General features: G+C 44.3%; 1 protein-coding gene across 2 annotated transcripts in view; it reads left to right on the forward strand.

Moving 5' to 3' along the window:
- INSC (INSC spindle orientation adaptor protein) overlaps window positions 1–16,703 on the forward strand; it is a 125,677-nt gene that overhangs the window by 68,693 nt on the left and 40,281 nt on the right. Inside the window, exons 6-7 of one of the 2 annotated variants that reach the window (XM_082660485.1) lie at window positions 8,550–8,663; window positions 14,539–14,664. In XM_082660485.1, coding sequence (XP_082516611.1) covers window positions 8,550–8,663; window positions 14,539–14,664 — 240 coding nt within the window. The remainder of the gene's footprint in view (window positions 1–8,549; window positions 8,664–14,538; window positions 14,665–16,703) is intronic. The other variant, XM_082660486.1, reaches the window with a different exon arrangement.

Consider the following 16,703-nt stretch of genomic DNA (forward strand, 5'->3'; position numbering starts at 1 on the left):
ATACATGAAAGGGTCCAAAGAGTTAGTACCTTGGATACACAATATTATCACAGCACTACTGCTGCACTCACAGAGAGTTAAAACAGGCCAATCTTCAATCCTTAGGGCAGGAATTCCAGTCAACATGTCTTCCTAAGACTCTGTCTTTAGGGTTGCTGAAGACCTTAACAGACACTCATCTGCAGTTGAGAGAAAGAGGGTGGGTGACAGATACTGTCTTGGTTGCATCTGCAACAGGATGTCAGTTTATTTCAGTTGTCCACAGTCCACAAGGATTTGTGAACATACATTCACGGGGGGAAAGCATCCACCACAGGTTAATTGTGGTACGATGCTTACCATATATGGGAGAAAAATGTCTCCTTTTTCATAGAAGGGCGTGTGATACGTTTATCTTCTTCCTGCAAAGTCAGGCATTTGTAATTCCTTCACAAGGACTTGTTTGATTTGCACTCTTTGCCATCCAGCATTTTCAACATTTCTTAATTTCAAGAGTCCCTCCAAACTTTGCATTTCTGCCACCCCAGGCTACACTGATTTCGGCTGCTTGAAGTGACTTGGGCCAGTGGTCTACTGCTTCAGATGCATTGCATTCTCTGGGTTCCCAAAGATTTCCTAGGAGAAATGCAAGCACGTATACTTTTAAGGAAATCAATTTCCAGATCTTCAGTTTTCATTTGTTTTCTTTCCTAGAAACAATCCTCCTAATAATACACAGTTTTTACTAGCCCTTCTATTATTTTCCAAAAGAAAGGCATATTCCTCACCCATCCCAAATCTTATAGTGCATTGCCCCTTTTTGCAAAAACCTTGGAGTGCAAATGGGGAGATAAAACAAAAAAGAAGCCTACATTCATGAACCATAAACCTTTAGGCCTCCATGTATTTCCATGTTTTTAATATTTCTGTTGAGAAAAGCATTAGAAATTGTGTATTTTGTCCAGTGTGCAGATTTTCTGAATCTAGAAATGTGGTAGAATGGTAGTGTGTGTGTGTTTGTGTGTGTGTGTGTATGTGTGTATTGGAGGGTTGGTTGTGAAAGTTTCCAATTTATCTTATCCCTTCTATTTCCATTTATTCTCAAATCGTGCATACGTCTTGAGGGACATTCTCCTTAGACAAAGCAAAGAGAGCACAAATCAAACACTCAAAATGGCTTTTGGGGGGCACTTTTTTTTTTCTTTTTTTTTTTTGCGGTACGCGGGCCTCTCACTGTTGTGGCCTCTCCCGCTGCGGAGCACAGGCTCCGAACGCGCAGGCTCAGCGGCCATGGCTCACGGGCCCAGCCGCTCCGCGGCATGTGGGATCTTCCCAGACCGGGGCACGAACCCATGTTCCCTGCATCGGCAGGCGGACGCTCAACCATTGCGCCACCAGGGAAGCCCTGGGGGGCACTTTTTAAATGCAAGCAATTCCTTTCAGCTGTATCTTATGCTCAACTCTAAGTGATGTCTAAAGGTTAATGATAATGATTCTTTTAAATGTAACGAATATTTTTGAGAAAGACCACATTTTTCAAGATATACTGGGTAAAATTCACAGATACAAGTTTTGCATGATTTTTCTTTTCAGATTTGATGCACATTATTTAAGGCAGCAGTTAAAGACTATTTTGTCAAAACATTTTATGAAATATTTACACTAATTTCTACTTTCTGTTAGCAAAAGATATAGTTAATTGCTGGCAGCTGGACTAATTAGATTTAAGTATAAATACTTTTCTCCTTTAAATACATAGAGAAGTTCGATCATAAGAGCTGCAAAAGGACTTCCCTGGTGGCGCAGTGGTTAAGAATCCACCTGTCAATGTAGGGGACATGGGTTCGATCACTGGTCCGGGAAGATCCCACATGCCGTGGAGCAACTAAGCCCATGCGCCACAACTACTGAAGCCTGCGTGCCTAGAGCCTGTGTTCCAAATAAGAGAAGCCACCGCAATGAGAAGCCCGCGCACCGCAGTGAAGAGTAGCCCCCACTCGCCGCAGCTAGAGAAAGCCTGCGCACAGCAACGAAGACCAAACGCAGCCAAACATAAATAAATAAACTAATTAATTTTAAAAAATGGTCCACATCAAAAAAAAAACCTCAAAAAAAAAAGAGCTACAAAAAACAGTCGAATGATTTCAGATATTTTTATTCTCAGACCTTATTTAATTATTTCCTGAAATAAACACCAAAGTTCAATACATATACACATCTATTTACTGAAGGAATGCAGTGATTTTTATCCTATTTCCAGATTTATAATTACTTTACAATGTTAGCTATATATTACTTTGCATTATGAAAAGTTTAATAAATTGTTTTATCTTGGCTTTAGAATATACACAAGTAAATCAAATTTTATTTTAAGTCTATATTATTTTAATATTGACAGTTTTTAGCATTTCTCCTTACAGAATGATTTCCAAAATTATTTGTCAGCATTTTTTTAGCATTTCTTGGAATACATATTAAAATTTTTTTAATTAAAAATGAAGTCAGGTCTATATTGAGAAAAAGCTAAGTTGACTTGGCTGGTTGGCTTGGCTTAAAGAATAGTCTTTGCCAATTAGGTTATAGGGTGGGTATTTTCCATTAATTAAATAAGCAAAAGCTGTAGCTTCAAGTTTTTTATTTGAAACACACAAAAATATTTTATTAAAATTGTATTGTTAATGAAATTAATAATATTTTGATTTTCTTAATCCTTTCTGAATAATTTGGATAATCCAAGGTGCTCTAAGTGAAAGAGTAGTGGGTATAATTAAGAGTTACTTAATATGTCTCGGTAAAGTACTTCTGGAATTCTTCCCAGAAATTGAGACAAGTGAATGAATAACTCTAATGATTGGATGACAAATGTTTTGCAAGTCAAATGGTTTCCAGTTCTTTGCTTCTACAAATTTATAGGTGTTATCAGCTGGCAGATCATTAAAAATAGTGTTTGATGATAGATCACTATATGATTACATAGCTCAGAATGTGCTCAAAGGGTGAGCAACTTGGCTATACATACTCTTCCCATTCCTCTCTTCACGGGATTTATGGGAACAAGATTTTTTCAGGATTTACATCTAAAAATATAGCATTAAGCCAATATTCAATCATGGATAAATGAATTAGAAAACCTACAAAGTTTACAAAGCCTCATTCATCTCATTAGGAGATATATTTATGATAAAATTTTAATTTTTATGATTTATAATTATCAAAATTTATCATCTATGTTGTATTGACCAATTGTACTGATGATAATTGTAATACTAATTCAAGCAAGGAGAGATTATTTTTAAACACTTAGAGCCTTATAGTCACAGGAATTAAAAGAAAATTTCAATGATAATCATGATTAAGTGTGATCAGTAAAATACTTTGAAACTTAAATGTATTACATTAAGATAAAATTCTGAGGGAGAATGGGGATGGGAATGTAAGTTTAAAGATGAAAAGAAAAGATGCAAAATGTTCAAATGTTAAAGAGATTGTTCATGTAATTTTAAATGGATGATGACGGTATCAAGTTGTTTTGGTATTTAGATTTCATGGGATACATCTAAAAGAGTGATGTAATCATTTTATTTTAGTCAATATTTATAGTCTGCTGGAAATTACATCCTTTCCAACTTTGTTCTTTATGATGCAAAATTTTACCTGTCAAATTAAAAATGTGCAAGGGGTCATATATTTTAAAAAATTCTTTTAGGGTTAAGTGAGAAAAAAAATTGACATAGGATACACAGGCACTCTAGTTCTATAATATGGCTGCTGTCTCTGCCTCTCGCTGAGGATTGCTTAGGCCTTAAGACCCTGTCTTCTAGGAAGGGTTTTCTTTTTTCTTTCTTTTTTTTTTTTTTTTGCGGTACGCGGGCCTCTCACTGTTGTGGCCTCTCGCGTTGCGGAGCACAGGCTCTGGACGCGCAGGCCCAGCGGCCATGGCTCACGGGCCCAGCCGCTCCGCGGCATGTGGGATCTTCCCAGACCGAGGCACAAACCCGTGTCCCCTGCATCGGCAGGCAGACTCTCAATCACTGCGCCACCAGGGAAGCCCCAGGGTTTTCTTGTTATGCTCCTGAAGTCTGTTGCCTTATGCACCTACTGAGAACCCGTCCCTCTGCCATGTGCTTCTCAGAACACCGTCTTCCCATACCTTTTGACTATTTCCGTCTTGAATAACATTTTTCTGCTATATCTTTTTCTTTTTTTTATTCCAGTAATGAATTATGTCTGCAGTTTTCTGTCTCCCTGTTAATCTCCCACTCCCTTCAGGGAGACTCAGCTGAGTTTCTCACCTTTTGCCCTGCTTCTCACGTGGGTCTCTTTTCTTATCTAACTCACAGAATGAGCACTATTTACTCAACTGAGCAGCATTCGCACTTTGACTCCTCTTTCCTTTCTGACAGATTCTTTTGTTTTCCAAAAGTAATCTTTTAGATTTTAGGATTTCCCTTATTGGGAGAAATAAAATCAGTTAAGGTCTGGATCTGCCCTAAACCTTTAGTTCTAAGTGATCTTACCCATTTTTGCCTCTCTCAATTGGATATTCCCACCCAGGAGATATTTTCCCATCAGACCAGTAGCTAATCCAAGCCTGGATTCAGTTATTATTTTGTCTGTCTCCTCTTTATTATGTCTAGTCTTTCTGAGCCTTTCTCCAAGTCCTAATTCAGGCATTTCTCCAAAATGTTCTCTTGGGACACAGGCGATACTATATCCTTATGTTAAAACCTTTTCACTTGAAATTTATCTAGTAATCCTTTGAATATTTCATGCTGATCTCTGTAATTTTGTCCTGTATCTAGAACTCTATTAACACAACAGACAACTCTAACAACAGTTTTTAATATTATATCTCACAATGTTAAGGGTAGAGAATTTCAGTAGGGCTTCGCTGACTAATTCTTCTGCTCCCTGTGGCATCAGCAGAGGTCGCTTGGAGGTATTCAGCTGGCAGATGGTTTAGAGAGTCTTAGAAAGTTTCATCACATGTACGGTGCTTTGGAGGGGATGGCTGGAAAGCTGGTCTCAGTTGAGAGCAATTGATCAGGGGTCCTACACATGGCACACGGCATCTCCAGCATGACAGTCTCAGAGTTATCAAACTTCTTATCTGGTAGCTTAGGACTCTGAAAAGAATGTTCCAAGAAGCCTGAGTGGCAGCTTCAAGGTTCCTTATGACCTAGCCTTGGAAGTCCTGAAACGTTACTTCTACCGAGTGCTGGCTTCTGTTCATCAAGGAAGTCATTGAGGCCAGCCCAGATTCAAGAGGGGGGGAATTAGAACCCACCTCTCTATGGGAGGAGCAGCGAAGAATCTGTGGCCATCTTTAATCAACCCATGTATATGTAATCCCTTTGCATGGCTGGGCTGCCCTAACTGTATCTAAGACTATGGAGTCTCTATCTGAAGCTTTAGAAAGAGGCTTCACAGTATTTTCTTGCCTCCTTCTGAGGAACTTATTCCAGGCTGATGTTTGAGAGTTTGCCCCTGCTGATAAATTTCACTGGGCTGCAGTCACTCTTTCTGATGGAGAAACAAAAATATATCCCCCTTTTCAAATTCTTTATTTAGAGTAGTTAGATTGTGTGTATCTCCTTAACCACCCCCCCCCTTTTTTTTAAATCCCTTTCTCTTCTTCTTCAAGATCCTATATTTTTTTGTTTCGTATCTGCCTGGTCTGTCATAAAAAAATTCTGTCATTCAGTTTAATCGGTCTATCTTCCTTCATTTTGTTTCCATTCTTTCACCACTCTTCTCATGATAGAGGGTGAAGCATATTTTTGAAAATTCACCAATTCCTCCTCGATTACCTGAAAAAACTTGATTTTAGAGACTGTGTTCATTTGAAACTAATACCAAGATAGGATTTGATAAGAAACATCTATGAAGGATAGAGGGAAGGAAGCAGGAGAAGGCAGTGGAAAACCATGTTGCAGGGCTGATAACTGAGAGAGAAAAGGGGGAGGAAGACTTGAGTAGGAAGAGATGGAATTTTCAAGCCAAAGTCACCTGGGAGAGGAGGCCCCTGCCTGCAGTCATGGACTCACAGCAGTGCCCCTGCTGTGCTGAGTCACAGCTGGAAGTAGCTCAGGGGAAGTATGGCCTCGGTAGGAACATGGTGGTGGATCTAGGTGGGGCTTTCTAGGTCAGCTCTGCCCCCTGCAGCAGAAGCTCTGGCTGCCACAGGGCAGAGCATAGTAGATGCTAATGGAAGCCCGGGTGGAGAACTGTGCTCCAGTTTGGTGAGAGCTGCTCATGAGGCTGGATTTCCTCCTTGTTTTGAGACTTCCATCTCCACTAGCCCCTGGGAGGTCCTGCCGGCACTGAGGGACATGGATTCACTGACTTTGGTAAATAGGGAGTCAGATTCACAGGGGTTAAGGTCTAACTCCACCATGTACCATATGTGTAACCTTGGGCAGATTTCTGTGTCTGTTTTCTCAACTCGGAAGGAAATCTTGAACAAACTTTTGAGAGCCCTTCTAGCTCTGATGCCTTCCAGCTCTGACGCATTGTGATACTTAGAGCCTTGATGATTTCCGTGGAGCCTTTGATCTCTTCTCTTTCCAAATTTATCCTTGTGAAAAGGATGTTTACAACTTTTCATTGTCAGAGAGCTGACTCACTGAGACAAATCTGAAGTGTAATTATGGTATATGTGAGTATAGACGTTAACAAGAAATTATCCTCAGACATAAATGGTCTAATAGCAGAAAATGATTGCAAAAGACAGTGGGTTTGAATAGTGTAACATAATGCTAATTTGCTTCAAGTAAAAACACTGATCAGGAACATTAGGTAATTATCATTTAAGTACAGGACCCCAGGATATGAAATCTGCATTTTCATGTTAGCACTGATATCACTTATATAACTGCTTGCAGCAAAGATAGGGAATGATTCTAAGTACATTCATTATACAGATTTGCAGTGACAAATCTTGGTTATTAATTTTACCTTTTGTTAAATATCTTACAAGCGGCATCTATCCAATCAGGAAATAATTTTTATATTTAATGTAGTTTGATTAATTACACACAATCTTAGACTGCTATATGTAGAAGATTGGCATTTTGCTATGTGTGAAGAATTCTGAGTTTGAATAAAGAAGAAAAATGGAAGAGCTATTTACCTGGAGACTCAAACCCCTTTAATTTAAATCATTTTACAAATGGGGAAACTGAGGCCTAGGGGGTTTATCTCAATTGCCCAAGATCTCAAGATAAAAACTGTTAAGAATTTTATTTTGCTTCCATGTGCCAGATACCTTTAGAAGTTCTTTATATATATTAGCAACTTTAAAAGATGGGTACAACAACCATAAGAGATAGACACTGTTATTTCTGCCGTCTTACAGATGAGGAAACTAAGGTGCAGAAGGGCTGAGTTACTTGCTCTAGGGAGCTTAGAAGTGGCAGAGCCAGAATTTGAACCCAGGCAGTTTAGCTCTGGAGTCCATACTTTTAACCATATACATACTTGCTCATCAGTGTAGTGTGTTAAAAAAGGCAGGCTGGCACTGGAACTGAGATCTCCTAGTTTCCTTGTGTCTTTTCCATAACACCAGAATGAATTTGAAACAAATCCGTTTTCATATTTTAAAATAAACACGGCAACTGAAATTGCACAAGTGGCTTCCCAGAGGTCCTACTTTCTCGCACGAGGCCCCCAAAGGCAAGTCTCCCCAGTCTCCATCTCCACAACCTCCCAGGAGAAACTCAAGCAATGAACATTAATTAGCAGGTAGGAGTCATCTCTAATTGATGAATCACAACCTTCAAAACAAATGGCTGATTATGAAGTGGTTTCAAGTTCCGTGAAAAGCTTTCTCCCAGAAATAAGCTAAACTCTTCTAGGAATAATCTTCATATCCCATTTGTTGATGAATTTTCCATTTGCTCTTCTTCCTGAGCCTCCCAGGGTGCTGTGCTTGGTCATTCCCGGCCCTCTTACCACCAGCCTTAGATTCTTCAGCCGTAATTAGTGGCGTTCCTCACTGAGCTACCCAGTCTTTGACAGGATACCAGGTTGCTGTGTTGGCCTGGCTGTCCACCTAAGGCAAATGTCCTCTGAGCAGGAAGATACTACAGAGTAGAATGTTTCTCTTGACTCATCTCCTGAACCCATCACCCAGCGGGACTTTGCCATTAGCTAACGGCCATCCAAAATGAGCAAATTCTTTGGTCATATCTGTAGCAACTCATTGGTTTTCAAGTTGATGGTTTGTTTATTTCACCGATGGTTTCTGTTCTCATCAGGAGCCAGTAGAATAGCAAAAAGGTGCTTGCTGAGCCCATCAGTGATGAGAGTTGATTTTCTGATTGACTAGAGTGGGGCGCATTTTTTGTCCATGCCCCAGGGGTATGAAATTATCCCATATTTCTGAAATGTAGCTCAGACCTCATCCTGACTCATGTCTTTCCCTAAGTTAGAACCTCATCACCCCCATCATGGGGTAGTGGAGATGGGGCAGGATTACAGATTTCAGGACACTCTTGGGTATTCCATTAAGGAAGGTGAGCAGAAGGTAGATGAGTGAGTAACCGTCAGACTTTGCTCTCTTTTCTTAGGCACTGGTGAGAAAAATCGATGCCTCCGACAATATCTACACCACAGAATCCACCACAGGGAACCTGTTCAGCCTGACCCAAGAGGGGGCTCCCTTGTGCCGCATCATAGCGAAGGTGAGCTTCATGGATGGGGGCCAAGGTGATGGGCCTGGGGAGAGTGTGAGGAAGCTAGTTTGGTGGGGACAGCTGGCTTAGGAAGCCTGTCCTGGCTCTAGCATTTGCTTGTTATGTAACCTTGGAAGAGTTACCTCCCCTCTCTGGGCCTTGGTGTCTCCATCTTTAATAGTGGCTAACTCCTCTGATTTCATTTCCCACTTGAGACAAGAAGATGGTGCCCCTGGGGCCTCTATCATCTTTCTTCACGAGGTGTCTGTTATAAATATCAACTCTTCTCCCTCATCTTCACATATCCCACCAAACCCAAACCAAACATACCTTCCAACTTAGGTTCTCGGCTGGATCTTAAAAATGCCTGCTGTCACTGCACTATGACATGAAGGAAAGACAAAATTGAGGGCAGTGGTTTTCATTAATTACATGGGAGTTGTAATTCATTAACTTCATGGTCAATTTGCCCCTGCACTCATTCTAAGTGTTGGATCCAAACACTTAGAACAAATATAGGCAATTGGTAGCTCCCTAAGGGGCTTGCTAAGGCCTTCTGTTTTATTTTTGCCTCTTTTTTTTTTTTAAACTTGAGAAATGACATTACCATTGGGGATAGAATAATGATCTAACTGGAATCAAAGTTATATCCTTCAATAGACTTAAGATGTCAGTCACAAGAAGATGCTCCAGCTCTGTGGTTCCCAGTCCTAACCCTGCATCACAATCCCTCAGGGAGTTTTTGGAAAACACAACGTAAATGGTTTGTCGCGCTCCAAGATTTACCGAGGTCCTGGGGTAAGACCCGGGAATCCACATTTTAATAAGCTCTACAGGGGATTCTGAGGCATGGCCACTCTCAGAATCACTGATCTAAGCCTTTAAGGAAATCTGGAACAGGAGGGTAAATGCTTGTCAACTCTGGTCAAGGGAGAAGTAAATTGTATGCAACAGAAATAGCTAACGTTTAAGGGCGCTCTCCACTGTGCTTAGTGCCTTGCAAACGTTATTTCTTTTAAATCATAAAATCATCCAAACAAGTAGTTATCATGTTTTTCCCATCTATAGTTGAGGAAGTGGTTTGAGAAGCTGACTCAAGGTCACACAACTGATAAAGAGTGGAGTCAGAATTAGAACCCAAGTCTCTTGAATTCAGAGTTCATGATCCTAAAGCCCACAGTGGTGACTTCTGGTTCAATCCTTGGTCCTTCAGCTTCTTGGGCCAAAGTGTGACTCAAAAGTTCTCAACACTGTAGGCATATTAGCATCACTAGGGAGCTTTAAAAATCTCCACTAGTGGGCTTCCCTGGTGATGCAGTGGTTGAGAGTCCGCCTGCTGATGCAGGGGACACGGGTTCGTGCCCTGGTCCGGGAAGATGTCACATGCCGCGGAGCGGCTGGGTCTGTGAGCCATGACCGCTGAGCCTGTGTGTCCAGAGCCTGTGCTCTGCAACGGGAGAGGCCACAACAGTGAGAGGCCTGCGTACCTTAAAAAAAAAAAAAAAAACAAAACTCCACTAGTAAGTGGCCAAGGTGAATTTGAACCTGGCTGTTTGACAGCAAAGGCTATGCTCTTGTTTGCTGTCCTGAACTGCCTCTCAGCAGCCTGGCTCCCTCCTCTTCCTCCTGTCTGCCTTCTCCTCATCCCCATCCTCCCTTGCCTTCCTCCCCTCTCCACAACCTTTATTATCTACTGCATCCTTTCTATATGTCAAACACTGCACTAAGCTTTCCCTTCATCATCTCATCTCATCCTCCCGATAATCTAATGATGTGTTATAATTATAATTCCCATTTTTAAGAATAGGGAACAGAGGCTCAGAGAGAAGTTCATGCACATTAAATGCAGATGGGATTTTAACTAGATCTGCTGACTCCAGAATTTTAATATCAACCTTCTTCTGTCTCCAGTCCTTGGGGGAGAGTAGACGGAGGGTTGATGCAGAGAGATGATTCCATGATGACTCCCATCTTCCCAGCCTGGAAGATGGAGAGACTAGGTCCTCCAGCAAAATCGATGTTTGGGTTTCCAGTCCTGACAGTGACAAAGGGGCTGGGAGTTCCTGGTATGCCCTGCACAGCATCCTCACCTCCGATGCTCAGGAAATATGCCCAATATGGTAACAGATGTGGGGCAGCTTCCCCCAGTGGCCTTCCTCATTCACCTCCTTGGAGCCCGGTGTGGTCTGTCCTTGGGTCCTTCATCCATCTGACCTACCCCCATGAGATGATTTGGGCAACCTGTCTGAGGTCTATCCTCTCATCCCCTTGGGTTCCTCTGATGGCCGAGAAATAAACCCAGTCTTCCCTATGACAGTGGTGGCAAATAATCCCATTCCTTCCTGAGTGCAGAGCACTGAAAACTTCCCTGTGCGTTGTTAGAATTACCCCCTCCTCGCCACTCCAGCTCCTCTATTATCCTCCTCCTACCACTAGCCTACACACCCCTCAAGTGGCCTCCTCCAGCTTTATGACAGCTTACCCTGAGCCTGTCTGAATAATGCATACCATTATACAGCTGGGCTCCGAGCCCAGAGCTTTCTATAAAATTAAACAACCTCCAGCCAACAGTGCGATTCCACAAGCTCAGGCAGCTCCTGGTCCCACTCTAAGCTGAGTGCTTCTTTTCGGTCCTCAATGAGGGCTTCACATTCCATCTCACTTTCTATCTCCTCTCCCTCCCACATATTCCAGCCCTTGGGACACCTTTCATGAGGGTATGAGACACCCTTCTAACCAGGATGCCTTCTGTGACCTGATCCCAACCTGGCTGTCCAGGTCCACCCACCCTCACTGGGTGCTCGACCCTTTCACAACATTAACTCACTGCTCCTTCAACAGCTGAGTCATGTAGCTGTCACGACCCCATTGTTAACCAAAGATTGCCAGCAGCAGAGCCAGGATTTGAACCAGAATCCCCTCAGTCTGGGTTCAGGATTCCCCCTTCTTCTCCTAGTAGCTAAAAATGCTAAGAAGACCATTTTTCACAGGCTTGGGAAAGGATGTAATGAGAATGCAGAGGCTTAAATATAGTTATGCTAGACTTGGCGTCTCCTGAGCCAAAGGAAGGCTGCCACACTGATCCTGGCTCTCTGCCTCCCATTCTTTGGCGTCATTTCTTCATTGTCTGCTCCAGACGTAAATATCTATCTATCATTGTACATATATAAATAAGATTTGTACTATATATGATTAAATACACACACATATAAACATGCATACATATATAAACATATAAACATATATATATATATATATATATTTACATCTGGTGGGAGGTCATTAATAGCCAACAAGGCTGGCCAGGGAGACTTTAGGACTCCTGTTCTTTCTTCTTACTTTAAAGAGTAATTTGATCTTATGTCAGTGACTCTCTGGGTAAGGTCTTTATGTGCAACCCTTATCAGATGTCCCAGGAACCGTGGGAAAGTAGGCAGGCAGGGATAAAAGACTGTGGAGCAAGAATTCAGAGGGGTATGTGTCTTGTCCCCATACCAGAGCATATTTTTTATCAGAATAATGATGTGCATTTAAAATCACATCATTTTAAGTGACCCTTTGACCCTTCTATAACCATCCCCTTTCAAATTATGTCAGGAGTTCCTACTCTGTGCTCTTTTAACCCTGCAACCCCTCCCCATTTCAACACACAGCTACCCAGATTTCTTTCTGCTTTTAACGTTGTCTGCCAGACAAGGAACTCAGCATGGACAGGGACGGAGGCAGTGCCCAGCAGAGGGTCTGGCATATAATAAACCATTAATATTTTTGTGCTGCCTGAACAAATGTACCAGTCCTTTCCCACCAAATAAACTACCCTAAAAGGAAGGAGGAATATTATAAAATGTCAGAAATTCTGAACTCCCCCAGAATTGGGTACTCTCATCTTGGTCCCTGCAGTGGTGAGCCGCCAAACTCTGAGACTGCAAAGGGCCCGGGGCTTATCATCGTGGGCTGTGGGGAAGGGGAGATCTGGGGTGACATTGCAGTGAGGCTGTGCTGGGCCGTAGTGGTCATTGCTGCTTCTTCTGGTTACTCATACATGATCCTTTCAGTCATTCACTGCTACGTCCCTGGGGACACAGAACAGTGCCTGTTTCGTGCATAGTACATTTTTTGTTGAGAGAGTTCTGAAAAATCTGACTGGGGATGGTAATTTTGCTGAACCCACCTCCTTCTTCCTGTAACATCTTTCTCAGTTTGGGGAACCGAGGGCAGTGGGCATAGTTAGAGCCAGGAGTGGCGCGGTTACAGGCAAGTGCCCCTCAGGACCAAGTTCAGACCACTTGCTCGTGCATTCTTTCCTGCTGCCACTCCTAGGCACCCCTCCAGCCCTCAGGGAAGGAGAGAAGGAGGAAACAGGGCAAAGCCAGATGTGGGATAGCCAGCTTCCCCTGCTTTGGACGTGGATGTCCACGGTGGGGTTGCCCCCAGTTTGCTGGACGTGTGGTGAGTCGCCTTTGTGACCTGTTGTTCTCTCTCACTTTGCTCTGGGATCCAAGGCGGCTTCAGTGATTTTTCTGCAGAATAAATATGTCCAGTTAGGATGAGCACCTCACTCCCAGACTCTTCTCAGAAATCCTCTCAGACTTCTCCTGGGAGGTCACCACAAGGTCTCAAAAAGGAAAAGTACAGGTTCACATTCAAGAGCTCGGCGGATCAATCCTAAACGTTTTTTTCTTTTTTCCTTTTACAAATTGGAGTGAAGGAGTGAAAACAAGACCAGTGTGGATTGGGGGTGATTATTTCACCCATCTGGACTTCAGTTTTTCCCACCCCCCAAATGGAAATAAATTATAGTATTGAGGTAAATAAGCTCCCTTTTCTGTGCCTGCCCTGGTGGTGGGAGCATCTGAGAAGTAACAGGTGGTCACCGGCATAGTGAGAACCAGCACGAGGCATCTAGCTTTCAGTTCCCTCCATCTGCCTCAGACTTGTTTCTAGAACCTGTTTCTGACAACTCTAGGCTTATTCCATGGCGGCTGCTGAGGGGTGTTGCCAGGAGTCTGGGAGCCGTGTTACCTGGGGTTGAGCCTGGCCCCAGCACGTGTGCCTGCCCTGGCCCCTCGCCTCCAGTTTAGATTACCAAGAGTGACATTATTCCTGGAGGTGGCATTTCACTGTAACACATGTGGGAGCTTGGGAGTGTGTGTGTGTGTGTGTGTGTGTGTGTGTGTGTGTGTGTGTGTATAGAAACCAGAGGGGAGGAAACATTCTTTTTTACTACTACACTCCTGGGTTCTCTGGCTGGGGCCCTGTAAATTGGGCTGACAAAAGCCAGATTAACAAAATAAAAAAAAAAAAACAGGTTTATTAGCACTTGCACTGTACTTATGCATGGGAATGGTCAGAGATGAGTAACTCAAAGGTTTGGTTAGAACTTGGGCTTAACGTAGCATCTTAGCAAAGGAACGGTATATTTTTAGAGAAGTGGTAAGACAAAGGAAGAGAACCTTGACTCTCTAGGGGTGGCAAATTGTGGGAAGACACATAGATGGGAAACTAATAGTAGATAAAGACTGAAGTCTGCTATGTGGATTCCTCTGGTTCCAAATCCAGGCTGATAAGGGTCTAATATTGTCTCCAGCGATTAACTCTTGTTCTTCCTAGTAGAGAGAGGAGAGGGGGTATAATCTTTTTAAATTTATGTCCTGCTTTTAGTCAAATAGGGAGAGGACAGAGATCTTGTTTTGTATCTGCTTCTTCTTAATTGCCTTCAGCTCAAAATAATCTTTACACTAAAGCAGCATAGTTTGGGGTGGCTATTCTGCCACCCTACAGACCCCAAAACACACCTGCTGAGTGAGGGGTATCAGTAATTCTTGAGTCGGCCCCTGGAGAGGTCACACGGTGAGTTCATGTGACATTTTCTTTTTCTTGGCAGGAGGGTGGGGTCGTGGCGCTCTTCAAGGTCTGCCGGCAGGACAGTTTCCGGTGCTTGTACCCCCAGGCGCTCCGCACGCTGGCCTCCATCTGCTGCGTGGAGGAGGGTGTCCACCAGCTGGAGAAGGTAAGGGTGCAGCTGACTGGCTGGGCGGGGCCTGAGGTCCCTGAGCGGGTGGGTGAATGGGGAGAGCGACCTCCTGGTGGACGTCTGGCAAGAGCAAGTCCCGAGTCCCTCCTGTTCCCAGGCATCATTCATGTGGGGCTGCTGGGATCTTGACTGTGGTCGATGAAGACATGAAGGGGGCCGAGACTGAGGAGCTCAGCGGGAAAGGCAGGGTCCAGAGAGACACTCAGCACTTCCTGGGTGGAGTGGCCAACAGAGCCTGGTTGGCGGGGCAGGGTGGGAGGTGGGGGGGAACACAGCAGGAGGCAGGCAAGTCAGGTGGGGAGGGGTGTCGAGGTTAAGGGCGGTTGGTCCTTCTCTCGTGGCAGGACCCCAGCAGAAGGAAGAGGATCCAGCTCCTCCGGGGACAGGATAGGCATGAGCAGGGTGGGCATGGGTGCCTGGGCAAGCAGGTGGGCTCCACCCAAAGAGGGCTTGGGTAAGGGAAAGGGAAACTGGAGTCCAAGCACATGATGGGTCAACACCACTGGAGGTGGCCAGGATTGGAGGGCAGGTGATGACTTGACAGTCCCAGGTGCCTAGCTCCAGGCCAACCTAGGGCAACGTGACCGATTCCAGCTACCACCTCCCATTTACCCCAGCTTGTAGGGCTGAGGCTGCTTCAACACTTCTGCCTGAGTGGGTCTGTGCCTGCAGCTGGGTCCTCAGGGATGTTAGCAGGAGGGTTGGGAGGCTAGTGCCGACACTTGGGGATTTCTCAACCACATTTCAAGGAAAGATGCTGATTTTTTTTTATGGAAGAGAGATAGAAAGGCCTGGCATGACCTGGTGACAATTGTGGTGCCTGCAGGGTGAGGGGTAGGTACCTCGAGTCTGTTCTCGTGACTGGTCTAAATGGGGATGGGACAGCAAACTTCTCCCCTTCCTCTGCATCCATTTCCCGCAGTCTGGTCCTGGCTGCCCAGAAAACCTCCACCCTACCCTCAGTTTCTTTACTTTGGTCCGGACTCCTAGACAGATGGTCATTTTACATTCTACCCTGCTTCTTTCTAAATCTGCTCAGGTTATGGGACAGAGTCCCAGGATCACAGGCTCTGAGGTGCTTTTAGCTGAGGATGGAGGGTGCATGGGAAATCTGCTCAGTTTACAGATGAGAAGGCTATGGCTCAGAATGGGGAAGTAATTTGTCTGAGGTCACACAGCAAAGTGGTGAAGGAGCTAGTGCCAGCCCTCTGGACAGGGTGCCCCCTTCCCATGGGGTCAGAAGCCTTTGTGTGTGCTTGCTTAGGTGATAAAATGGAGGAGAGAGGCAGTGGCGAGACACACAGACTCCATGCAGTAAATGCATCGAGCATTTCCAGCTTCATGTGCTGAATAATCCTCTCTTCTCCCATAAAATCTTCTTCCTTAGACAGCGGGAAATGGCCATACGCGTTTGTTTCTCATCTTCTTTCATGCTGGTTGGCAGGAAGAAGGGGAGGAAAAGGCAGAAGGGACTAGAATCACCAGTTCTCCAAAAGCAGTACATTTCTTGGCTTTAGAGAGTTTGCAGAGCAGCAGGGAAACCTCAATCCAGGGAAGAAAGACAGCAGGACTTTCTTTGCTCAGAGTGAAAACCTGTGCAGCTGGGAAGGCTGTGGAGGCAATTTCTCCCGCGGGGCTCCAACGCCAGAGGGCGCCAATGCGTCTTTCCCAGGCCAGATGGACCACCGGCCTGGGAGCCAGCCCCTACCCACCGAGCAAGAGGACGGGGGACACTCAGCGCCTGAGGGCTTACTAAGCGCCCCGTGCTGAGCTAGCCCCTTACACGCATTCCCTTCATTAACCCACCAGAACCTCGTGAGGTGAGCACGATTCATATCTTCACCTTGAAGACGAGGAATTGAGTCTCAGCCAGTGTAAGTGACTCACCTAAAATCACAGAGTAAGTTTTGGAGCCAGGATTTGGACCCCGTCTGCTTGTCTAATGCCCAGTCGACCTCACTGACTCACTGGTTTAATGGATACTCTCAGACTGCCAAAAAAAAATCCCTGCCGCT

Source organism: Grampus griseus, assembly GCF_964374135.1.
Source record: "Grampus griseus genome assembly, chromosome: 8".
In the NCBI taxonomy this organism is placed as follows: Eukaryota; Metazoa; Chordata; class Mammalia; order Artiodactyla; family Delphinidae; genus Grampus; species Grampus griseus.